Raw genomic sequence first — 26923 nt, 5'->3', positions numbered from 1 at the left:
AAACCCCACTTTTCAATAAAATAAAAACAAGTATACTTTTAAAATAGGAATTTTTAAAATGATAAGTTAGAGAAAAAATTAATTCAAGTAAAAATATTTACTGAAGTAGCTTTATTCAAGGCACATATTATACAATGTTCAAATGCTTCTTTCACTTAATTGCTAGAGAAGGATCTTCAGATCTAAAATCTATTATATTGCTTCTAAAAAATAGCATTTTTAAGTCCTGGCAATCCACTTATATACATATTGAAGTACATTAATAGATATCTGTGTGTGTGTGTGTGTGTGTGTGTGTTGCATGCTTATAGAAATACTCCAGAAAGGGAAAATGGGCAGATACATTACAGATTATCCTGATTCAGTCTGGAATACAATCTACCACCAGTTATTGCATCTTTACTGGGAAGGCAGGAAGAATCCCTAATCATCCCTGAGAAGGCATAATCCAAAGCTGGCCGAAAAGGCAAGGCAGGTACCAACCCAGGCATTAGGTAGGGTGACATAAAACCAGATAGCCCTCTTCTTGGAGAAGAATATGCCAGCCGTAATGGACTGATACCTAGTCTAGGATTTAAGCTGTAGAGACCTGAATCACCTCCATAAGAAGCAGAAGTGGTCTGAAGAGGAGAGAAAGCTGATTTATTACCTAGAGTTCCAAAACTAATTCCAGCTAAACTAAAATTTGAAGCTCTCTGAAAGGCTGTATTTTCCAGTTCTCCTGAGCTTGCTAGGTTCCTGGTGTCTGGTTTGTGTTCTTTCCCATTTAAAATCTGTTCAATGGCTTGAACCACATCCCCTTTGCAGACCTGTAGAATCTCTTCTAGCCGGCTGAGCCTGTAACTTGGAAAAATCTTAGTAAGGATATCTAGAGGATCTCTTGGTCTTGAGGACACTGTGGGAAGGCTGGTTCTGGCAGCAGTAAAGTCTTTGGCACACTCACTTTCATTTCCTGATTCCAGATCAGAGGATGATAAGGACCTGGGACTCTCTTCACCTCCTGATTGCTCCCCAGGGTAAGGAGATTGGATGCTATCCTGCTTATTTGAATATTCTGAAATAGATGGCTTGATGCTTTGTTTCCCAATGACACCATTAGACCTAGGAGAGGATCCCAGGGAAGGCTGATGGGATTTGGAGATCAGTTCTTCCTGTCCACTCTGGCATGACTCACATTTCCTCTCTTTTTGTCCTGGAGAAAAGAGGGGGAAAAAATCAAATATAGGGAAAATTTCCCAGAACATAGTACTGCTCATGTAAAAATAATGCTGGATAAAATAATTCTTTCACTCATAATATAATAGTAATATTTATGCACCCTAAGACATTTTAATGAATAACTCAAATTTAAAAGATCATTCAGAAATGCAGGTGCTAAAATAGGAGGAAAATGCTATTTCTTATGTCATTTCAGAATCACAAAAATATACAATATATAAATGCAGTTGTATTTAGGAATTAGAAGATGAGAGTCAATTGTTACCCTAATGTGTTAACGTTAAGAAACACCAATATGGCACACCGTTTGTCCTATCTTGGCAGTTTGGGATCTTCCTAAATGTCACCCAAGTTTTTGTTATCTAAGCGATATTTTTTCACAATGATACTATATAAAAAGAACTCAATGAAATGGTTAAGTTTAGATAATAAATCTAAAAAAGGAATAATCTTAGTTTGAAATGAATATTCCATTTAATCACTAATGCTAAATTTCAACAATTGTTTTTTTATGCTCACATTTCAACTTCCAATTAAGTTAGCTGAATAATGTAAAAAAAAAAAGACCAAAATTGTTAATTCCATTTCAAATTTAAATCAGTAATTGCTGTATCAATCTCAAAGCATACTAAAGCTTGCATATTTTGTTTTATGTGAGAGATTATATATAGACTTGGTATTTTTTTCATAATCCTTCATGAAGGATGAACTTTCTTTGACAGCCCCTAAGAAATATCAAGAAAAGACTTTAAAACAAAATTGTTTATAAAAGAGAATTATAAACTCCATTATCAAAATCTGTATGGATCATCAAAATATCTCAAAAACAACATATTAGGCCTTTGCTTCAAATCATACCCACCCTCCAATCTAAGGGCATTTTCTGATAATATTTTTACACAAAGATCTGGTTTTACTATCCCAACACATTGAGCATATTAATAAAACAAAAATACTTTAATACTCTTTTGCCAGACTGACACCAGGAAAATAACAATGCACAGATTCACTAAATAACTTTCACTTTGGTTTACATTTCCTCTTACACTATAGATTTATTTTATATATCTAGAGGTAAGAATAAATTGTTAAGTGGGGGTATTCTGAGTATTTCTGTCCAACATTTTTGGGATAAATACTGCCTAAAGCAGTGATTTTCACCATGATTTGCAATACTCTCATGTTCTCTCCAGTTTTCTTAAGAACCAGTCCTAACTTCTAAAGACATATCTATAGTTTATTTTAAAATTAAAGTAAGTGTGTACAATTTAGCACTTTGAGGGTCAAGATGTCACTATATTAAGTATATGTTGAAAGGATGTTGCTACTGAAAAATTACAAAGACTCTATAGTATTTTCAACTTTAAATAATACAATAAAACTTTCCTAATGAAGTGTGCCAAGTAGAGATATATTGCCACTGGTCCTCCATTACATTTAACTTAAATATATGATTTACTAAATATGCCCCCTGAACATGTGAAGTTTGGACATTTCATCTCTATAGCAATTTATACATAGAATAATTTCTTGTTGTATTGCACCTATAGTACAATATATGTAATGAAATACCAATTGCATAAGGTATTAGAAAATAAGGTGTCTTTAAAATATTGTGATATACCATTTACATCCTCTGTGTCCTCTCAACTCTGATAGCTTGTTTTTACTTCTTCTATTGCATTTATCATTGTATATTATGCCTTGTATTGTAGTTTTTGGATACATACAGCCTGTCTTATTTTGAATATAAGGTTCTTTTGTGTAGGAAAGTCTCATGCACTTCTGAATCACTGTTAGTCTTTGTCTAATAAATGAGTAAAGTAAATAGACTATCTTACTACAGTTCATTGCCATTGTGTGAAAGGAGGCAGTCAATTTAGAAAGTAATTGAAGTAGCCTTTCAAAAACTGGTTTGCTTTTTATAGAGTGTTATCTGAGACAAAGAATAAAATAAAACAATTAACCCTATAAAACAGAACACTTTAGCACCAAAAAAACACATAAATCAATGTTTTGCAGGGAGCTGGCAGCCAGATTTTATTACTGGTGTAGTTTAAGGAATTCTAAGTTTTACTTTCCTTTTATAGCAATTTTACTTAAAACTTTACTCTTCAGCACTCCTCAATCTTTCATGAGAAACTTTTAAAGTCTATTTCATCTACTTAAATAAACTAGAACATCTGTAAAAAGTTCGCATAGGCAAGCACAAAATTACGTGTGCTTCATTTCAATACAGAGATACTCTTTTTCAAATGTACATATGTAGTGTTACGATGCAATTTTCACAATTCAAGGAAGGTTTCTATAATAATTAATAATTTGCAGTATCATTGTCATATAATTTAATAGATTATAACCTGTCTTGGACTTACACAAAAATATTGAAATGACATTTTCAGTGGTGGAAGGCTATGAAATTCACTAAAATACAGTAGGATTTACATTGGTAGGAAAAGTTAATTTGGGATAGTTTTTTATATGGCCAATTGCTTTGCAGTCAATAAATAAGAGAAAAACTAAAACTCCTTGGAAAAGTAATCTCCAATATTGAACTCTGAAATTCTCATCAATGGTATTACAAAATAAATTTTACAAAAAGATTTATAGAGAAAGGAGAGGAGGAAATATGCTTTGGTAGATTTCACTCTCTTCCCTAACTTGTAGCTGGCGCCAAAGGTTTGCGCCAAAGGTTTGCTCCAAAGGTAAAGAACTGCATCCACAACCATCAGTGAGTTTCTAGGCAAGATCAGATTAAGTCTGGTTTTAGAGCTGAAAACAGCACAGAGCTACAAAACGCAGCACCTTCACTAAGCTTTTCGCTCACGCCCGCTTGAAGTTCTACACACAGAGAGAAAGTTAAACCAACTTGCGCGCAAATAACTCCACTCCTCAGGCTAGTTGCTCATTTGTGGTCACCCACGCTTTACTTTTACATTATCTTATCCCATCACCTAAGGGAACACTGAGCCCAAGTGAAGGTGACGGGTCTCTAACACCTTCTTCAGCGTCCATGTTACAAAACACTTTCCCAGAACTCAAAGAAGCGCTTCTTTAAAAATAAAAATTAAGAAAAAAAAAAAAAAAAACTTTTCCTGCCCGCCTCCAGGGTGCAGCTGCTTGTTTCAAAATGTTTCGCTTCAGAACAACCATTTTCTTGTGCAAAGAGCAAATGAAGGACCAACTCACCTGGCTTTGCCCCGGGACACTCTTGCGGGAACACCTCGAAGGCGGGGGTCGCCAGACCACAAGCTTGACGCAAGGCACACCGTCCCAGCGCAGCCACCGCCGCAGTGTCGCCGGTGGCCGGCGGATTTTCAGTTCTGCCGCAGCCTCCGGAGGCTGGACCCCCGGGCCCAGGGAGTCCGGGACACAGGAGCCTCTGCAGCCCCCGGGCTTCGCTCTCCTCCTGCGCCTGCTGCCTGCGCAGCGCCACCTGGGCGGCCATGACGCGCTGGCGCTCGGCGATCAGCGTGCACTTGGCACACGCGCAGTCCCGCCAGCGGCAGAAGCGCTTGTGGCCCTTGAGCGCCGACACCACGCCGTGGTTGCGACAGCGGGCACACTTGGGCGTCCGCGGGTAGCCGCAGCCCACCGCGCCCACGCCCCTGTCCAGCCCGGGCGCCGGCGGGCAGCCTCCCCCGCCGGAGGTCGCGGCGGCGGCGGCGGCGGCGGCTGCCGCTCTCAGAAAGAGGCTGGGCGGCCGCAGGAAAGCCGGGGCGATGGACATCCCCGAAGGGACCGGCAACGCCGGGGACGGGGCCGCAGGGGCCGCAGCCAACAGCCCGGGGGCCAGGTGCGATCGGCCGCTACCGCTGCGGTCTCTGCTGCCACTCGGTGACTGCTCCATTCCCGAGAAGTTTCTGGCGAGGGGTGGCGACTGGGAAGTGCGCTGTCCTCAGCTCACCCAGCCGGTCTGCGGAGGGGGAGTGGGGGGCGGTAAGGGCGGGCTGTGGCCCCGATGCGCCCCCCACCCACACACGGGCAGAAGCTTCACGCCCTTCCCGCCCAGAGCTGGGACGACCGCGTCCCGGAGCAGGAGACGCTCAAAGGCGCAGCTGCCCAGCGAGCCTCTTGTAGTCCCAAGGCTACGTTAATGCCCCCAAGCTCTGCGCGGCCTCCGAGCCCGAGCAGGCGCGGCGGGAGAGGCCACCCCGCCCACCCGGTCTCCCCGCCAAGCGCCGAAGCCGGGGGAGGGCCAGGGGCGGAGAGTGGGGGGCTTCTGGGAGGAGGGGCGCTGGGAGACACCAGAAACCGTCCTGCTGGGCTGCCAGTGGCTCTTCCCCCAAAGACGCCCTTTTCTCCCACTTGCTTCCTCGTGAGTTCCTCAACTATATCTTTATGAAATAACTGTGGAAGCCTCTCTCTCTTACTGCCCCTCTTAAACAAGATTTGAAGTTCTCTCCCCAGTTCCAAGCTTCTCAAAGGAAGTTCGAAGATCTACATTTTGAGCTCTCCCTGACTTTTGGTTTCCCACATGAAGTCTTCATCACCACAGCATGGCTGGCTACAAATTTGTTCCCCGCAGGAAAGATGTCTTATTTTTAAATGGGTTTTAGGAGTGCGTCAAAGCAAAGGATAAATAATTAAGGGAATTGATTCACATTCAGATTTTTCTCATGTGCATTCTGTTTACACATGCAAATTTGGATTGTGTGTATTATATTTTGAAATGCTGCTTAAAGAAGTTGTGAATACCTTCTCTGGAACTACTTGTAGACAGCAATTGTGTTAAAGCTGTTTCAAAAATACTTCACATGTCTATTGTGAAGTATTGGGGAAGGTCTTTTAGATCAACAACCTTTATTTTCCAGGGATGGAGGGGTTAGGGGCGGGGAGGTAGAGCTCAGGTGGTGATGCAAGCGATGGGGGAGCCGCTGTAAATACAGATGAAGCTTCACTCACTTGCCTGCAGCTCACCTCCTGCTGTGCACACCCTCCCTTACTAAGTTTCATGGAAGACAATTTTTCCACGGGGGGGCAGGGCAGGGAAGGGAGGTGAGGAGTAGTGGGCAGCGGAGGTCTATGCCTAGTCCCTAACAGGCTGCAGACCAGTGACAGTATGTGGCCCTGGGGTTGGAGACCTCAGGTTTAGATCATTCTTTAAATGTGCTATCATAAAATATGTTGTAGAAATATGCATTTAATGCCTTTAATTGTAAGAAAAGATCATAAGGCTTTTAAACCAAAAGAGCATCTGAGGCAGAAAATTCATGGAATTTATTCTTCTCAGCACTCTTGTCAGCTCTTCAAGATAATGTCCAGCTGCCTTGACAGGCAATTCATATTCTAGCCCAAAGATGGCTAATGGTATTTTTACCATTCCACCTATTCACATTCAGGGCAGACAATGCTCCTCTATCTGGGCTTTCTCTTGCCTGGCCATCTACACCATCAGCACCATCATATTCCCATACGGATATCCTGTGGTAGAGGTTTTCTTCCTTTCCCAAATATTAGAACAAACTAGAATAATTTTAAAGATGGAGATACTTCAATCTGAGTATATATTCTAATTCATTTGGTCTGAGTCTTAAACTCTCAAAGCGATGACTACATACAACCAAGGTTTAGAACAACCACCTTAGGAATTTCTAACCTCTGTGTATTCTAACCCAAACTTTTTCACCTCTCTTTAACTTTGCTCAAGTCACTCCTGCCTGAAATCTAGTGATTCTTTAACTGTGGATCTCACATTGATCATATAATAGATGAGTTTTTAGTTCTACATGATCATTAAAGTACAATGAATTACCTAGTAGAAAAGCAATCCCCTCTTCAGTTCTTTTTAAAGATCTTCTGGTTACTTAAGAGAAATATTCAGCTTGGTGCAAGTATGTTTTTAAATTTTTTCTAAGATTTGTTAATTATGCTTTCCAAAAATAACAACTACAAAGAGACTCAGGAAGTAAAATGTTCACCTAGAATTTAACAGTATTTTTCTGTTTTTACTTGATTTGTAAAGTGCTCTTACAATTATGGCAGCTCATATTAGTTTCCCAAAAAAAATAGTACCAATTGTAAATTATACAGTGTCTTTCAGAAAATTAAAAAATGATGGAATATTTCCTAACTCCTTCTGTTAAGACCAATATTACCCTGATAAGACTATGACATCACAATTAAAGAAACTACAGACAAATATTCTTTATTTATTTCTGATTACAAACTGAAACTTCTCAGCAAACTAGAAATATAAAGAACTTCCTCAACCTGTATGTGTGTACACACACAGCAAACAGCATGCTTAATGATAAATGACTAAAAGCTTTCTTCCTACGATCACCATATCAGTTCAACATTGCATAGGAAATGCTGACCAGTGCAATAAGGCAAGAAAAATAAGTTAAAGATATGCAGATTAAAAAGTATGACATAAAACTCTATTTATCTTTAAGTAACATGACCATCTATATATAAAATCCTATGGAATCCAAAGAAAAAAGAGCTACTAGTACTAAGAAGTAATTTTTGCAAGGTTGCAAGATATAAGATTAATATACAAAATCAAGTGTATTTCTATAAGCAAAATCAGACAATCAAGAATAGAAAACCATAGCATTCAAAATATAAAACACTTAGGGATACATCTGATAAAGTGTGTAAAAGACTGAAAACTAAAAAAAGTTTGCTGACATAATTAAAGATTTAAATAAATATTATGTCCATGGGTCAGAAGACTCAACATTGTTAAGATAATTCTAACTAATCTGTAGATCAATGTAATCCCCATACAAATTCTAGCAGACTATTTATTTTTGTAGAAATTGTCAAACTTATTCTAAAAATCATATGGAAATGCAAACAAAGGACCTATGCTATCCAAAACATCTCTGAGAAAGAACAAATTTGCAAGGCTAACATTACCTTATTTCAAGAATTATTACAAAGTTACAGTAATCAAAACAGTGTAGTATTAATGTAAAGATAGAAAAATAAAACAATATCACAGAATTGAGAGTTTAAAAATAGAGCCGCATATAAATATACAACTAATTTTAGACAAAGTACAAAGGTCAATGCAGTGTAGAAAATTAGTTGTATATTTAGATCTATACCTCATACTACATAGAAAAATTGACTTAAAATGGATCAAAGACCTAAACGTAAGTCATACAACCACAAAACATAGAACACTTTTGTGACCTTGAGTTATGCAAAGATTTCTTAGATACAGCAACAAAAAGTATGATCTATAAAAAGAACAAATTGATAAACTGTACTTCATCAAAATTAAATACTTCTCTTCTTCAAAAGACACTTAAGAGAATGAAAAATCGTAACATAGACTAGAATAGTCGCAACACATATATCTCATAAGGAACTTGTATACGGAATGTATAAAGAACATTTAAAACTCAATAAGAAAAACAATTCATTCTTTTAATGGGCAAAATTGAATAAACATATCACCAGGGAAGATAAATAGATGGAAATAAGCACATGAAAGGATACTGCACACCATTGGTCACTAAGGAAATGCAAATTAAACCCACCGTGTGATACCACTGTGCACAACCCACCATGTGATACCACTGTGCACGTGTTACAATAGCTAAAATTAAAAAGATTGACCATACCAAGTATTGACAAGGATGTGGAGCAGCTGGGACTCTTAGGCACAGCTGGTAGAAACGTAAAATAGTAAGTACAGCCACCTTGGAAAATAAATTGACAGTTTCTTGAAAAAGCTAAACGTACATCTATCCTCTGATCGAGCCATTCTGCTTCTAAGTATTTATCCAAGAGAAATAAATCAAATGTCCATACAAAGATATGAAATTCAGAGTTGCTTTATTTGTATAGCTGAAAACTGCAAAAACCCCAATGTTTATCAACAGAATAGATTAACAGACTGTGGTATAGCTATATAATTGAATATTACTTAGCAATACAAAACTACTATTCAATATGTGCTTCAACATGAATGCACCTAAGAATAATTATTCTGAGAGAAAGAAGCAAGACAACAAGGAATATATAGTTTATGATTTAATTTATACAAAATCCTAGAAATTGATAGCAATAGAAAGCCTATCAATAGTCCCCTGGAACAAGTTGTAGAGGGATAGGGAAAAGATAGGCAGAAAGGATTACAAAGGATCAGAAGAAAATACTTGGGGATGATGAATGTATCAGTTAATTGTGGTAATGATTTTAGCAATGATTTTTAACACCTGTATTTCTTCTCAGATACACTAGAAAGTCTGAATCTCATCTCTTTTAATAATAGTCCTATTGGTACTCTTTTTTTCTCTATGTATACTTTTTTTTCCTTTTACCCTATCTAACAACAATTGAATACTGTGACTATTCTTATAAGTCACTGAGATGTTAACAGCTGCAATTTTGCAGTAGCAATCGTTTCATCAAATGAAAAGGTAATGCAAAAGAAGAAACGTGATTTTAATTAGTCTGTGTGCAAGTATCACAAATGTATCATTTCCAAATTTGTTCTAAATAAAGAAAAAAGGACTCATTTGATAAATGGGAAATGTAGAGGTGTATCAGAAGGAAAGGAGGCTAATAAATATAATTCTCAAGCTCAAAAAATCTGTGCACTGCCTTTTTAAAAAAATTAATTATTATTCATTTCTACTCCAACCTCTTGTCTACCTAGATTCTTGGAGTCAACTGCCATGTTTTTGTTGCTCCACCATACCATCCATTCAGCATAGAAGAGTAGAAGTGTGACTCTGCATTTGTAAGTACAGTAAGTTCTCACTTACCATCATCAATAGGTTCTTGGACTTTAAGCAAAACAATGCATAATGAAACCAGTTTTATCATAGGCTAATTGATATAAACAAGAGTTAAGTTCCTACAGTATATTCCTGGTCACAAAAAAATTACCAAACTTTTAAATAAAAATCACAAATACTTCTAATATTAAAAATTTAAATGTGAGCTATACATACATTTAAGAAAGATTAATAAGGACAAGATCATTATTTAGCCTATTATTCTAGTTAAGGGTCTCAGGTGGCCAGATAAGCCCTGGAAGCTCAGGGCACCAGGCGGGAACCAGTTCTGTACAGGACACCGGGTTGCAGGGTGCACTCACACACACATCCACACTCACTCAGACTGGGACCATTTAGACATGCCAGTCCACCTGGTGTGCACATCTGTGGGATGTGAAAGGAAACCGGAGTACCCAGAGAAAACCCACACAGACATGGAGAAAACATGCAAACTTCACACAGAAACTAGCCTAGGCGAGGAATCTATTTTTTTTTTCCTCATCAATTTATAAGGAAACGACATTAAACAAAATGAGTTATTTGAGTACCTGCTGCATAGGCTTGCCTCTGATGCTTACGCACTAGCTATTAGATCTTAGGCAAGTCATTTATTCTCCACTTCGCTTTCCCCATTGGCAAGTGAAAACATTAAGTTATTTTCAAGGAAATTTCTAAGTCTGTGGTTCATTTCATTTGTCAAGTCTGGTAAGAAGTTATTTTTCATTAGTGTTCTTATCCTCTAAAGAACCTCCTTGCTACCCCTCTGCAGCTTCAGTCAAAGCATCTGTCAGTATAGCTACCTAAACTTCCAGTAAACTAGAAATATCCTGGTTCTCCTGAGAGAAAGTGTCTCAACTACATTTTTTCTTGTCACAGGTTCATTCTTCCCTAGGTAAGGGCCTCATTGAAAACAAAACACACTGACTTCTATTTTCTCTCTCTGCCTATAGTTTGTCTATAAAGTTTTCATGCTGATTTTCCCAGACTTCTAAAATTAGCTCTACCTCCATAACCTACAGTTAAATGTAAAGAAATAGTCTTCTGATATTTCTTCACTTAACTGTTGTTCAACTCCCAGATCACTTGTCAAATACTTCTTAGATTTGGGGAATATTTTAAAGCAAGTTATAGACAACCTTGGGAAGATGAAAATGGGCCTAGATAAAAAGAAGGCCTACCTATAGATATCACTGAATGTGAAAAGCAGAATTTCACAGGAAATTAGTCCTAGAAGGCAACTGACAGAAGACTGGGAAAGAAGAAAGGTGGTAGAATCCACAGCTAACCTGTTGATAAAGGAAAAATAAAGTGTATGTGCTTAGTGAAGGTTTTTGCAAGAGGACTGAGGATTTAGAAGGAATGGCTCTATATTGCCTATTGTGTCAAACATAAACAGGTACCGTTCACTCCATGGCTTCAAAATTTATGAGAGCACACCTCACATTGTCCATTTTAATGCCAGACTTCCCAAAGCCAGAATGTGTGTGCCAATGTTTTTGGTTTGTCAGTTTTGGAGGAATTTTGGACTACACTTCTCTTTTACTGAGGTTCTTCAAGATGCTATTGAGCATTATCAGGATGAGGAGGTCATAGTTTGCTTGATGACATAAATGTTAGCACTTGGACTGTGGCTCATCAGATGGCTAGGCACCATAGGTTTGGGAAGAAATAGGCCTCCTCTGGGATATATCCTCTCCTGGAGTATTATAGGAAGGATGGACATATTTAGTGATGTATATAATAGGCCCAGAAATGTCACTCCTGAAGAACCAATACCTACCAGTAAACACAACCTCCTAGGATACCATGAGGCTGGGGAGAGAGTATTCATTACACTAAAACTGCAACTAACCCCAGCATTTTGGCTCATAGGAAACAGGACTTCCTTCGAGGACATCATCTCTGGTGCCTTGCTCTGGGATGACTAGAAACTAGTTGGAGACCATAGACATTTTTCTCTCACTATCAAGGAGATAAAAATTATGAAATAGAGTAGAATGTGTTTCGTTTTGTTGCTTTACAAGCTCTTTTCACACAAATTAAAGATGCTTACCTGTAATCCTGAGCAACTGACAAATACAGGGAATGCACATGTACCTTTCTTTATATATCCTTTATAAATATACAGTATATAGTAAATGCTCACTATATCTTTGAAAATAAGAATGGGTGTCACAGGACTTACTTATAAGTTGACTGAATAGACATTAATATCACACTGCTTTTTCTTTATGTTCTTAAATGTTTGAGAAGTAATTTCTAGTGCACTAAAAATTAATTTTTTCCGATTTTTCCTCCTTTGATTTTTATATGAGCTGGAGTGTGATTTCTTTTTAAATATGGCTTATCATTTACTTTGTTTTATTTAAAGTTGAATAAGATATTTTATGACAATTTTTTTCTTAAAGGAAAGGTCTTATGAAACCGTACGGTTTCACTTTTCATGCCAATGATTGCATTCCAGCATTTGTTCACAATGTTTACATTTAAGCACATATAGTTGCTTATGAATATGATGGATTAACACATTAGTGTATTTACTTCTACAGTTTTATGCATATAAAAATACTATAATATCGCATATAATACATTAACCTAATTTCACAACATAAATGTTTCCCATTTTTAACAGGTTTTTTTCAAACATCAACGTTGATAGCTATCTAATTTTTCATTTATTTAGTCATACCATCATTACTGAATTCTTCTTGTTTTGGACATTTATATTGTTTTATTTTCTCCCTGTTTTAAATAAGAAGGGGGATGAATACATATGCATAAAACACTTTCTGTATTTCAAATGATCTCTTCAGGATAAATCCCTATGAATACAAGTACTGAATTAAAGGTTGTAAATATTTTTAAAGATTTTGATTTATGTTATCAACTTATTTACTGACAGACTTGCTGAATTTTAATTCTAATATGCAGTTCATTCCATCCTTATCCCATGTATTCTTTCTTTTTCTCATAAATGGCAGTGGTTTCCTTACCAGGAAATTGGTACTGCCTTCTGAAATAACAGTGATAACCCAAAATTCCATAAAGAAAATAGTTATATAAGGTATCAATTCATAGGATAATACCATTTTGCAAATCTTTGGTCAAGTATGATTGGGGGAAATTGAAGTAAAGCATAGCAAAAGCTCCAATCATTGAAACATACCCTGATCTTTCTTTGAGCAAATGATACAGACCATTGTGAACTTGCTGATTTAAACAATTCTTTATAAAGGAGTGCTATTGACTTAAAGACTATAACAAGAAACCTTGGTACCATTGTGCTTAATTGCATATCCACATGTTCAAAAGCTGTGTTTTGTTTACTCTAATGGATCTAAGTCTACCATGTAAATAGGGCTCAGAACTTATGAAATGCTTGTTTTATTTTTTAACTTGTAGGATATTTAAAGTAAATTCATGCCTAGATATTGAGATAAGCTTTGAGATTTGTCTTGCACTGAATAGAACCCACCTTCATAAATTAATATATGCAAAAACATTTCCTCAGAATTCAGTTCTTAAACAAACAGACAGCAACATAGTTTCATTCAAAATGTATGTTAAAAGCCTTTATTTGGCTGTTACAGGTTGTAACAGAATGAATAGCACATATTAAACATTGAAGTATGTTAGTAAGAAGTTTACTTAAAAATTGTTTCCTAAGTGAATTAATTAAAAAGAAAATAAGCCACTAATCAATAAACTTCTCTCATAAAATATTACCATCTTAAAACATCTTTCATATATGATGGATATCCCTCTAATTATTATAGCTAACTTTTAAGAGCTGCTTATTATACATCATGCACTGTCTTTGGGGCTTTAGATATCTTATGTCACTAAATCCTAACAGCCACCTTATTGAAACCAATTATATTATCCTGATTCTACAAATGGGAAAACAGATTTTCACAGACAGTAAGTCCTCAAGATAGTCTAACATTCAGATTCCTTGCTAAACTCATGCTTCTCCCCAGAAATCAGGCTAGCTCCCAGTGTAACACAGATTCACAAAGAAACCAGTTAGGTAGTGTTGTTTATGACAGAGTTACTCAGAAAAGGCACTTATTGGCTGACTCATTAGCAACCTTAAAAAATGCATCTATTCTTTCAGTTCCCAACAGTCTCATTTTTATAAGAATGTATGAAGTTTTAAGAAAAGAATAAAGAGAGAAATTCAAAACTCTATATTTTGCATATCTTCTCTTAGTAAACACAGAGTTCTTTTCCCTTTTTTCTCTTTCTTCCCCACACTCCGTGTAAATAGTATTATAGTAAAAGAGAAATCAATACTTTTTGCTGGTACTTATACAACTAGAAATTTGAAACATGTTTTCCTTTTACTCTCAAAAGTAAAGAAAGCCAGATTAGATACATTTCACTCCTTTCAAAACCTAATACTGGGTTCAAAGGTAGTTTTTCCCTCTTGAGGAAACTGTTGTGAGACCCTGCTATTCAGCATTAGAAAAATAGTTAAAGGCTTTCATAAAATAAAAATTTGCAAAAGAGAAGTTCATAAATGCCCATTTTGCAACCAAATTGGTTAATTAAAGGCAAAAGATGTATTTTAATGTGTTACATCCTACTATATTTTATTGATTAAACATAATAAGATATATAAATCAATTCCTCCTATATCCTTAAATCCCTATTTCTTTAGGAGGAATTGCTATAGGAGCTAAAACAATCATTTTTGCTCATTTTTGTTATAAAATATGATGAAACTGACTTTGAAAGATGTTACACATTTCTGCCTTTTTGTCTTCTATCTTTTGGCATGGCAGAGTCTGTCTTCTGAAGCTTTTATTAGAAGTGTTCCAATTAAAAAACTGTGTGAGTTAAAAATGGCTTCCATTCACAACAAGGATTCTAAATAAGAGGTAAGTTTGGTAAATCAGTTCCTCCCTGGCTTCTTGCCATTCACATCTTTTGGTTTTGAAATTCATTTCTTTGTGAGCATAAGGTGGTTGTTATGAGGTGTTTTCAAGCCTCTGACAGGGTTATTGTGCATGGTAGAAGGTGGTAGTTTTTGATCAATGTCTTCAAAGTCAAAGCTTGGAAAAATAATAGCTGCACATCAAAACCCAGTGCCATAATGCAGTTAACACTGGACTCTTTCAGGTGGCCCCAGGGAATGACTTAATTCTCATGTTAAGCTTTACCATAATTAGTCATTTATAACTGTGTAGTAAGGTTTATGTGAAGACATATAACTTGAAATTCATTATCAAATGATGTTCAGAAAAAATCATTACCAGAAGAAAAATAAAAATCCTATCATTTATTGATGTCTCTCTTCTCCATTTTTCCTGAATCTCTAATTGATTGCATTTCTCTCTTAAGAAGTCTTTTATTGGCATCTTTAAGACATCTCTTATTTTCATAAGAATACTCATGTTTAATTTTTTAGGCCATTTATGCAATTATTTCCTGCCTAATAGATAAAGTTACTGACCTTAAACCTTTCTGATGTACTTTTTTAATATTTTTACTACTTTACCAAAAAGTCTTAAATATTTACAATTGTGTTAGAATTAGGGTGCTTTTATGTTATCGTTTTGAGTTACTCTAGAACATGAAGTTATTGGTATTATTTCAGAAAATAAAGCTTTTCATATATGCATTAAAAGAGCACAATTGGCATATTGTATTTGTCTGCATGTATATAACATAATTTATTAAAGAAACTATAAAATCGTAAGTGTAAAATACACAATAAAAAGTCAAATAATTCATACTTAAAAGTTACATGTACCATACATTTCTTTGATATTGAGGCACAATGGGGTGCAATAAGAAATTCATTAAGTCAATGAGAATAGCAGCTGAACTCTATCAGAATGTCTATTTACTCCACTTTTGAAATAGAAAAAACAGAAAAATAGTGGACACACTCCATTTCCACTCAGGTTTGAACTGATCATGTTAGCATGGGATCAGTGCAATGCAAAATGAGAATGTATCTTCTCATTATCTAATTTGACAAACTCAAGTTTAATAGCCTTTGTTTATTTTTCCCTGTAAATGCAAAGATATCTATCTCCTCTAACTTTAAAATTTTTTCTCATTAAAACATTAAAGCTTTGCCAAAGTACCTAAATAGTCCAGTAGAGCATGCCACAGACAAATTGAACCTCATAAATGACTTGAGCAATAAAAAAAGTCTAAATATGTCTGGTTTTATTTTATGGGCTTAAGAGTAAAATTTATGTCATAATAAATATCACTCCACTAAAGCTTTGTATGAATTGGAGGAAGGCATTGATTTTTTATTCTGTAAAATGTAGTTCTAGATACTTTTTTTTTAATGTTAGGAATTTTAAGAATCTAATGAAAGCCATGAAAAATCAGAAGATATGCACATATAAATAAAATTTTACATGGAATTTTAAACCTACTTTGAAATTGAGAGCCATAAAATAAAGGACTCCTGAAGTCCCTTCCTGATTTAAATTTCTAAGATTCTATCAATATAAAACCTCCTAACTCATGAAGCACATGTGCAAAACTGAGACCAAGTCTTTGAGGCCTACTATGGATGGAATTCAACACAGCATAGTATATTAGAGTTTAAAGTGTCCTTAGTATTGGTGAGTTTTCTCTGTTGCTAGATTACAATCAATAATATTCACATTTGTATTTTAATGAAAAAACCAATTGTCTGAAACAAAATGAGAAAATAAGCCTGAAAAAAAGTAACACCTATCCATTTTGATTCAATAAAAATAATTCATATTCTTGAATTCATTGTCTTCTTATATCATCATCAAAATTCTCATTGAGTTGAAAAATGTTTAACAACTAAGGAGACAAAACAAGTGGGTTTTCCCCAGTTGATGATCACCACACTGCAAATGTTGAACTCCTCAGAGATTATTCAAGTTTCCAGGCATCAATAATGAATCCAAAAGCACAAAGCTTCGATTCTAATGGCAAAATCCGCATTTCAAATGGCTACAACCATTTGAAATCTTAAAATCAGTAGAGGGACATGCTCTAGTTTCAAATTCCAGGCTTCTCAGGGATTCTTTCTTAGTGTTTTCTGTATCTATAGAATTTAAAATAATCAGTTGAATGGTATGAACTTTTAGACACTAATTATTACTAAATTATTTGAGCTTGTGTATTTTTAAAAATATGGCCAATATCATTGTACCTGGGCGCAGTTTCTGCCTTGTTTAAATGCCCACTCACCTCTTCAACAAAATGAAAAGTCTATCAGGCTTCACACACTGGGCAGATGGAGAGATATGTCTTCATGTCAATAATATCTAAGATTTGGCGGTTCTCAACAGAGGTATGGACATTTGAAATTTGATTTAGGGTGAAAAGCAAGAGGAGAGATTCTGATGGGGGAAAAAAAAACAGGTAGTCTCTCTTTACTATCTCTTCAGCCTGTTGCTTTTGACTGATTCCTTGCCATAAGCCCCCAACATGCTGTCTTGTATCTTGCAAAGTCCTCCTTCAATGTTAATATATCATTCCTTCTTACCTCTCTTCTTCATACCCAAATCTCAGAAAGAGTTGTCTGCATACTCTGTCTCCACTTCCTCATCTGATATTAACTCCCTACTCGTATCAAATAGTTCCCTAATCCCTCTGTTCACCAGTACACATTTGGTAAGGTCACCAATAACTACCATACTGTTGGACCAAAAGACATGTTCAAGTCTTTATCTTGCTTGTCTTGAATATTCTCAGGAGAGTATTCGACACGATTGAGTTCAGAGTACTTAGAATTTTCTCTTGACTTCCGTGACATCATAATATCCTGGTTTTTTCCTCCTACTTCTCTATTTCTTAATCTTATTTGCTCAATCCTTTTCTTTTCCTTTTTCATAAACCTGTCATAGTTCCTTTCTGTGGTTATGATTATTTAATGTCTGCCTCATCCCATAAGAATGGGAAACAGGACTGTTTTGTCTCCCACTGTGTTCTCAGTGCCTTGATCACCTAATAGATAACCACTAAACATGAGTTAGTGAAATAAATGGAAAAGGCCTGGAAAAAATCAAGATGTGACAGTTCTCATGGGCATCTGGGGTCATTTTGGGGGACTATGGAAAAGCAGTTCATTTCACTGCAGAGTGGTTTTAGTGTGTGTGATCTTAGAAAATAACACCTTAAATTTACTAATTATGTAGACTCTATTAATATAAAAGGATATACATGGAAAATTTTAAAAACATAACATTATTACTGCTCTGAATTATTAATTCTATAGAAACATATTTATTTAGCATTCTATTTGTGGTCAATTCAGACCCCCTGGGAAACAGACATCAAGACAGATTTAAGAGGGAAAGACATTCATTGGGGTAACACCTGTGAAGAATAAAGGGAAGTGGCAACAACAGTAGGTAGAAAAACATCAGACCTTCTACCCGATGCAGGTCTGACACCTGCAAACAGAGAAAGGGGAGGAGGACTGGGTAGAAAGCGCCTTTGACTGTAGTATAGCTCTGAGAAATTCTCAACCAAGCCAGTAGGGATCCTGGAGACTGCCTCTCCAAGGAATCCTGCTTTGAGCAGAAATGGCTTGACTCTGGTCATTTGCTGAGAAGCCTGGGGAGAGTGTGAAGTCAGTGTGACTCTTGTGCTGGAGCCTTCCCTGCAGCAGGTTATCTCTTAAAGGAAGAACTGAGTAACACATTCTTATTGCTTTCTCAGTCTGAAGATTTCTGTAAGTCACATTTAAATATGTGAAATGGGATAGCTTGTAATATTAGTCCATGGACAAGAAGTACATTCTTAGAATTGACCTCATAACTATCTGTCAAAATAATTTCTAAGCTTTTTTTCAAAAATCACAAATATACATATATAATATATATATATAATAGCTCTTTTTATGGCAACTTAGGGTTTTTTCTAAATTCTAAGAGTTCATTCAAAGATTTGTGGAGCATCAGTGTGTCAAAAATTGGACTAAACCTGGGGATATAGGTAGAATCTCTGCCCTCTTGACTAGTTCTTTCTCAAAGAATTCTTGTACTCCATATTGAAATAGTAAAATTCCTGTTCTATGAACTTGGCAATGAGTGTTTTAGACACTTTTATGTTTTAGTCAGTACGTCTGTTATTGTCTTTCTCAAACTACTATTTTGTTTTATGTTTAATATTGCTATTTAACTCTTCATTCTGCGTCTTCTCTTTGCTAAGAGCAAGATGGCTGTGTTAATTTTTATATAAATTTATCATTTATTTGTTTAAACAACAAACATTTATGAAATGTCTACTATATGCCAAAAACCATGCTTAGAGATATTTAGTTACAGGATCTTATTTAATCCCAGTATCATTCCTATGAGATAGTTACCATGCCTGCTATTTTGAAGTGACAAAACAGATACAAAAAGTTGACATATGAATCTAGATTTGCTTCATGTCAAAACTCATTTCTTTCTATTGGACCTGCATATTTGTTTAATTTTACTATGGAAGAAGGGCAACTTGAAATTGTTTATGTATCATCAAATATGAAATCAAATATGCTAGAAGGCACACTTTAGTTAAAGCCAAGGAGAAATTCTAGGACTAGAAAGGTATTCCTACTTCAAGTATCTTGGTCCTTTACCATTTGGTCCCAAATATCAAAAGAATATTTATTAAACAAAAGTATCCTGAATAAGGGTGTTCAGAGCTCACAGAAATTTCAACCAAGTGTGATGAATACTATGATAACAGAATTATGATGTCTACCTGAATCTTTTGCTTTAGAACAATGAAATTCAATCCTTGTAAAATTCTATGAGAATAATATTAACACCAAAATAAAACTAATAGCAGCAGTCTCTTTCAACTATTACCATGTTGCAGATTTACTTAGAATGGTTTCAATTTAAATTCTAATTTTATACTCCATTAGTTTCAAAATGACTTATATTTAACTAGTCTGGACTGGTTAAAATGAAATCTGGCTGCCAAAATATCACCCTATATTTATATATCTGCCTTTTTATATCTATTAAATTTTTTTCTACATCTATTAATATAATAATTTATATTATTTTATTTTAATTAAAAACTGGTATATGATTTCTAAAAGGCTGAAGATAACATCCTCTTGCCCACTTTGCTTCTGAGTTCTTATAACCTCCTCAGAGTAACCTTAACATTTGTACCCCCATAATATTCTGAAAAAATAAATAACTACTTTGGTCTATGATCTCTGAAAATGCACAGTAGATATACAGAACAGAGGGCAGTATCAATTAAAAAACAAAAACACAGTAACTAATCCTTTAGTGATTAAAAATAATAAATAGAGGCAGAATAGCTAGATTAATTGGGGTTAATAAATGTAGAATAATATTAATAGCTATCTCTCAAGGTGCACAGGCCATTGATACTATAATTTTAGAGAAATAACTTTTAACTTTTGCCACTTGTTTTCAGTGGCCATTGTAATTCTTCATTCTAATAACCATGATAAAAGGTAAGAATTATAAAGAATCTTCTCGCAATCTCTCTCTGTAAACTTAAGCTTCTGAAGATAATCCCTTTTCCTCTGAAAGGTCAATGACAACTGTGGCTATTTTAGCAAATGGAGAAAAAAGTGTTCAGATTAGAAGCAAGATTTTCAATTGGCAATAACATAAGTCATAAAGATCAAGTTCAAACCTGAATATCATCCAAAAATAGTATAAATTTAGCAAGTCTCTAAACTCCTCTCAACCTATTTCCCTCCCATGTAAAAATAAGTAGTGTATATGGGAATTAAATAAGATAATATATGTCAAAATACCTGGAGAAAGGCCTGGCATATTTAAACATCCAGAAAATATGAGTTGGCTTAATTATGTCAGCAATACTAGTTACGCTGTTCCTTCTGCAAAACTTTTCAAAACACTGGCATTTTTTGCCATATTCTTTAAGATGATAAAAGTTTGGAGAAACTAGAAACATCAGTATCACAGAAGAGCATTACATGTTAACAAATAAAAAGTACTTTCAGAGGCTTCCAGTTTCCAGTCTCACGTGTATGGAGCTTGGAAGTCATCGCTCTATCTTAACAAGTTAAAGAGCTAAACAAACTGAGAAATCGACAGCGCCTTAGATCCATTGGAGAGGTGAAGTCACAGAGCACACTGCTGCTCCTCAAATTGGAGAGACATCCTGATACAGAGAATTACACTTACTAGAGAAGAAACTCTAGAGTACAAACTTCCTTAGGAATCAGTGAGAGGATAGAAAAACCAGAACTCTAGTTTATGAATTGCTGGAGGCTCAATGTGCACAAGTCTGAGAGTTAAATACTCTAGAAGGGCACGTTCTGTGTGTTTCACCTCTAAAACCTCTACCAAGTTCTCACAAGGCATAGTTGAGAAAAATCCTCTCTTGCTTTTGGCAGAGGGCTGTGGAGGATAGCCATTTTGAAACACAATAGAGCATTCTGTTCTCATTAACAAAGTCTTCCCTCAAGAAAATCTATTTTACCAGAGCCTAACCTGTTGAAGTTTTATCAAAGCCTAAATAACCTGGAGGAAGAGGAATATGCAACTCCAACCCCTCTAGCCATCTTATTCTACCTGAGAGGGGATGGGAAGAAGGATGAGAAGCACTGGTGAAGTTCACCACCCAGGTACACAGGCTCACCAAAAGACTGAGACCTAAAAAAAGGACCATAGAACACTTCTTCTTTCCCCACTCCTTAATACCACATTAATAAAGCCTATTTATTAAAGTTCCTTTTACCCAGTATATCATATCTAACTTTAAACAATAAATCACAATACATACTACAAGGCAAAAAACACAGTTTGAAGAACTAGAACAAACACTAGAACCAGATACAGACAGATATGGCAAGAATGTTGGAATTATAAGACTGGAAATATAAAACAATTCTAGTGAATATTCTCAGGGCTCAAATGGAAAAAATAGGCAACATGCAAAAAATGGATGTAGGAGAGATGAAAATTCCAAGAAAGAATAAAAAAGAAATACTAGACATCATACTGTAACAGAAATAACGAATGTCTTTGATGGACTCATTAGTAGGCTGGACATGGCTGAGAAAAGAATCTCTGAGCTTCAGGTCATGACAATTTAAACTTCCAAAACTGAAAAGCAAAAAGAAAAAGACAAAACAAAATTTTTAAAAATAGAACAGAAAATCCAGAATATCTAATAACCCTGGGACAACTACAAAGGTGTAACATACAGACAATGGGAATAGCAGAAAGAGAAGAAAGAGAAAAGAAGCAGAAAAAAATATTTGAAGCAATAATGACTGAGAATTCACCCAATTAATATTAAATTACAAACCATAAATCCAGAAAGCACAAAGAACACCAAGCAGAAAAAATTCCCCAAAAAACAAACAACAAACTACACCTAGTTGTATCATTTTAAAACTGCATAAAATTAGAAATAGAGCCAAAATGACCAACCAGAGACATAGCTTGTTGGAATATCCTGACAGAAAAGTTGAGGGTTGGACTGAAGAGAGCGGAGAGTGATTGCTGCTTGGAAGTGGACCGCAGGGACAGACACCAGTGAAGTCCAGGGACACCCCCAGGAGGAACTGTGCAGCTGAGAGAGAAGAGTATAGAAAAGAGAAATCTGTAGTGTGAACAATTTCTAGGGAGTTCTGGAACCCAGGGGAGGGGAAGTGGTCTTTCCCCTCCCCACCTGGGTGCCTCAGGGTGCCTCAAGCCAGCAAGGGAACACAGGGCTCTCAAGCCATGGGGGAGTACCATGAGGGACCAGAGAGTCAGCATCCCTGCATCGGGATGACTCCTCCTCCACACTTCCTCCTCTCCTGGCGTCCCAGAAAGTAATTTTGGCTCAAGCGGGCTGGTAGCCATGTGGCCACATCCTTCCCATAGCAACTGCCAAAGTGCTTTGCACTGAGAGACTTGGCTTCCTGCAAGGAGACACATTCCCAGCAGAACCTACCTCAGAGAGTGTAGCCTCAGCGATGGTGGCTCAGAGAGAAAGGCGGGACCCAGTACCCCACCACCACCACACACACACACACACACACACACACACACAGACACACAAGCCAGGTTGTGTTTCCGCTCCAACCAGTGGGAAAACCAGAAAAGCACAGTTTGCTATCTTCTTCCCCACAGGTGTTTGGAACTGTTCACCTGCTGACACTGCAGACAGTGGGACAAGGAGGCATAGAGGAGAGGTCCTGATTCCAGGGTCAAGTAGGAAGAGATAGCCCTTACCCATCGGGAGGGTGTGGAGGAGCACAGGAGAGCAGGGAGCTGTAAGCATGCCCCATCCGCACTCGCTGGAGAACCGCCATACTGGAGTAGGCTGCCTCACTGATACTGAATTTGCATAAGTACTCGGTCACATGGCAACTGAATGCTTTGGGCATGACACAATGAATCAGAGCAACTGCCTCATCCACCACTCCAGTAATGCAGCTTGATCCAAGAGCTTCTTGAGCTGACACTATTGTCCTGGTGAAGATGTCCCCCTGACAGAGACATCTGGGCATAGAGAGGCCCACCTGGCTCTCCTTGGGATCTAGTGGCAGGAAATGGTGCACAATTGGAGATCCTCCTATCCACCAGTGTCACATAGAGACACACGCTAGGGGGTCAAACACATTAACTGTGGTCGCTCAAGAACCCGTCTTGAGTGGAGAGGGAACACACCTGGACTGATCAGAGGGGAAAGTGCCCAGGCTTGTGGACAGGAAGGGAAAAAGCCTTGCTAGGGGCCTCAGCAATCACACAATTAGGCCCCTTCCATCAGGAGCTGCACTCCAAACTTGAAGAGACAGCCCTGAACTTCATGTCAGCAGCTCCTCCTAACGGCCAATTAGCAACTTCTGAGTAGAGGCCCAACAAAGTTCCACACCAAGGCTCACACCCCAGCTATGATCTATTATTTCTTGTTCCTTCCCCGACTTCAGGGAGTGCAGGGTCCAAGCAACCCCTGGGATCTACAGGGCCCCTCCAAAAGCTTGTGGCATCGGTATACCCCAACTGGGGGACCAGAGCCTACTATAGGCATAATAGATTACCTTGATAACTGGTTCCTCCATGCAAACTGAAATCAATGACTGTATAAAATTAAAGAAAAATAAAAAATCCTAAAATAAGCCAAAGTAAAATAATACTTTACCTATAGAGAAGCAAAGACAAAAATTACATCCCACTTCTCAGAAGCTATGCAAGAAAGATGAGAGCAGATTGAAATATTTAGTGTTGAGAGAAGAATATACCAACCTAGAATTCTATATCTTATAAAATTAAGCTTTAAGATGAAGGAGAAATAAAAACTTAGACAAATAAAAATTGAAGAAATTTGTTGCCAGTAAATCTGTCTTGAATGAAATGCTAAAGGAAGTTTTTCATAGAGAAGGAAAGTACTATACATCAGAAACTCAGACCTAATGAAAAGAAGGAAGAACACTAGAGAAAGCATAAGGGAAGCTAAAATAAAAACTTCTTTTTCATATTTGATATATACTTTATTTTTCTTACATGATGTAATAGGTAGTAGTTTGTTCAAAGTCGCAATAGCTGCAATGTATTTGATAGGTACAGTTTATGTGTAAGTGAAATGAGTGATAGCAAGGATGCAAAAGACAGGAGGGAGTAATTAGAAATATTTTGTTATTGTGAGGTGTTTGCACTACAAATGATGTGACATAGTATTACTTGAAAATAGACTTGAATTAGTTGTAAACCTATATTGCAAACTCTATGAACAACTAAAATAAGTAGCAAAAAGTAGAGTTAAAAAAGGAGAGAAAATAGAATCTCACAAAATGTTCAAATAAATCACAAAAGGCAGAAAAAGACTGAAAGAGTAAAACAGGAATCAAGAACCAGGACAATGAATAGAAAACAACATTAGCAAATATGGTAGATATTAATGCAATGATGGCAATAATTACTTTAAATTTTAATGATCTAAATATACAATTAAAAAATATAGAGTGAATCAAAAAATAAGACCCAGCTATATGTTGTGAAGAAACCCACTTTAAATATAAAAACACCTATCAAAAGTAAAGGGATGGAGAAAGATTTACAATAGCAACACTAATCAAAAGAAACTGGAAGTATCTATAACAAAAGTTTTAAGATGGTGGACTAGAAGAAACCTGAACTTGCTGCTGTCACGGAGAAGATTAAAGATTATAGGTAGAGGTTTATCACGTTACCTCTGATGTAAATCATCAGAGGAGTGACTGGAGACATCCAAGTAGGGGAAAGAGAGTTAGGGTGATCTGTTCAGCAAGTTTAGAAGGTAAGCAAAGACATTGCATTGGAGAGCAGGTACAGCAGGGATCTGATGGCTTCTGATCCTGAGTTTCTGTGGCTGATGCCATCCTGACTCTCAGGTATATGGCATTTGGATTTGTAGCAGTAGTCTTCACATCACCCCTGACAGTCTGAGGAGGGAGCAGGCCGAGCATTTTCTCCCCCATGTCCTCAGAGACACACAGGAGATTTATGAATTACTCTTGGGAGGTCAGAGAGCCCATGTGGGCAGAACTGAAAGGAGAGTGCAGTCTCCTGGGTCCAAGCCACTACATACTCACAGATCACCTCTCCCCCAACAGGAAAGCCATGCTTTCTGTCCAGGCAGAATCTTGGGCAGAGAAGCTCCCAGCCCAAAGCACCATTTCTGGTAAGCTCAGCTAATTTGGGCTTCTGCTTGTGGTCAAACACCAGAAGGAGACCTCAGGACAGTAGGGAAGTGAGAAGAGTGAAGCCCACTCCCAACAGCCAGACTGTGAATCCTAGATGGCCCCTTCCCAATGAGCAGACTTTCTGGTCTAGTGGGGCTACTTCAGCCCCTCCCTGGTGGCTTTCCTCAGCAGCCTGGGAGTGGACCCTCACCCCCTGCCAAGACAGCTCTCATAACTGCCTTTGAGGAGCTTGAAGACAGGCTCACCTGACCCAGCCATGCCAGCCATACTCCTCTACCTGCCTCTGCTGTGGTGGAGAATAAGGAGTCCCCTGGGTGGTCCACAGCCCTGCCTACCATGTGGGGCATTTGAGTGCTTCTCCTGAGGGACTAGAAATGGTCATAGGTACCACAAAACAACACTGTAGCTGGCTCTTTCCTGCAAGCACCACCTACTGGCAGGGAGGACAACTTGCACAGCCCCCATTACAGCATTTACTGACTCAATCATACACAGCATGGCTGATTCTTACCCACGAGCACCACCTATTGGCTCAGAGATTAACCTAAGCATTGCAATATAATTCACACTGTTAAAAAAGACCACAGAGCTTGGGAAACAGAAAGGATTATGAAGGCGCCTATCTTCCCTCATCAACAAGAGACAGGGAATCTGTCCATACACATAGTATACCACCACTACAGCCTAAAAATAACTAGCAACTAAGAAAATTGCCACACTAAGAATACCTATAACCAAGGTACTCATCCAGAACCTAGACCCACATCAAAGTACCCACAAGCAAAGTCAAAGTTCCTTACTCAACATATGCTACAAACATACTTTTAAGGTTGTGGGTGGAGTCCCATCTAAACAAAAGAAAATCCCAAAACAAAAAGCAACAACTGTTCCAATGAGGAAAAAAATCAGTGGAAGAACTCTGGAAGTATGAAAAATCACAGTGAAAGAACATCCCCAAAGGAACACACCGGCTTGTTAGAAATGGATCCCAACCAAAATGAAAATGCTGAAATAAAAGATAAAGAATTCCAAATATAGATTTTAAGGAAGCTAAATGAAATCCAAGTTGGAAAACCAAGTCAAGGAAACTAAAAAAAAAAAAAAAATACAGGAAATAAATGAAATGTTTACCTGAGAGGTACACATATTTTAACACAACAAAATAGAACTTCTGGAATTGAAAAATACATTTAAAGAAACATAAAACACAGTGGAAATATTTAAGAATAGACAAGCCAGGCAAAAGAAAGAAGTCCAGAGCATGAAGACAACTCTTTTGAATTAACCCAGACAGTCAAAATAATGAGCAAAAAATCAAAAGGAA

General features: G+C 37.0%; 1 protein-coding gene across 1 annotated transcript; it reads right to left on the bottom strand.

The window, feature by feature from the left end:
* Window positions 1–289: 289 nt before the first annotated feature.
* DMRTA1 (DMRT like family A1) lies at window positions 290–5068 on the bottom strand. The gene is made up of 2 exons (XM_012769815.2): window positions 4408–5068; window positions 290–1192 (listed from the first exon to the last, which is right to left on the bottom strand). Exons 1-2 carry the CDS (start codon window positions 5066–5068, stop codon window positions 345–347), a joined length of 1509 nt encoding a protein of 502 aa, XP_012625269.2. The 3' UTR covers window positions 290–344.
* Between the last annotated feature and the right edge of the window lie 21855 nt (window positions 5069–26923).

The sequence above is a fragment of the Microcebus murinus genome, chromosome 12, assembly GCF_040939455.1.
Source record: "Microcebus murinus isolate Inina chromosome 12, M.murinus_Inina_mat1.0, whole genome shotgun sequence".
NCBI classification, from domain to species: domain Eukaryota; kingdom Metazoa; phylum Chordata; class Mammalia; order Primates; family Cheirogaleidae; genus Microcebus; species Microcebus murinus.
The sequence above is the reverse complement of the archived record's forward strand: the minus strand, read 5'-3'. Positions and strand labels throughout refer to the sequence as shown.

Excerpts from the sequence above, each read along its gene's own strand:
- DMRTA1 (XM_012769815.2), bottom strand. The coding sequence starts at position 5,068 with ATGGAGCAGTCACCGAGTGGCAGCAGAGACCGCAGCGGTAGCGGCCGA. Across the intron at positions 1,193-4,407 it reads GTGTCCCGGGGCAAAGCCAG|GACAAAAAGAGAGGAAATGT; the intron begins GTGAGTTGGTCC and ends TCTTTTCTCCAG.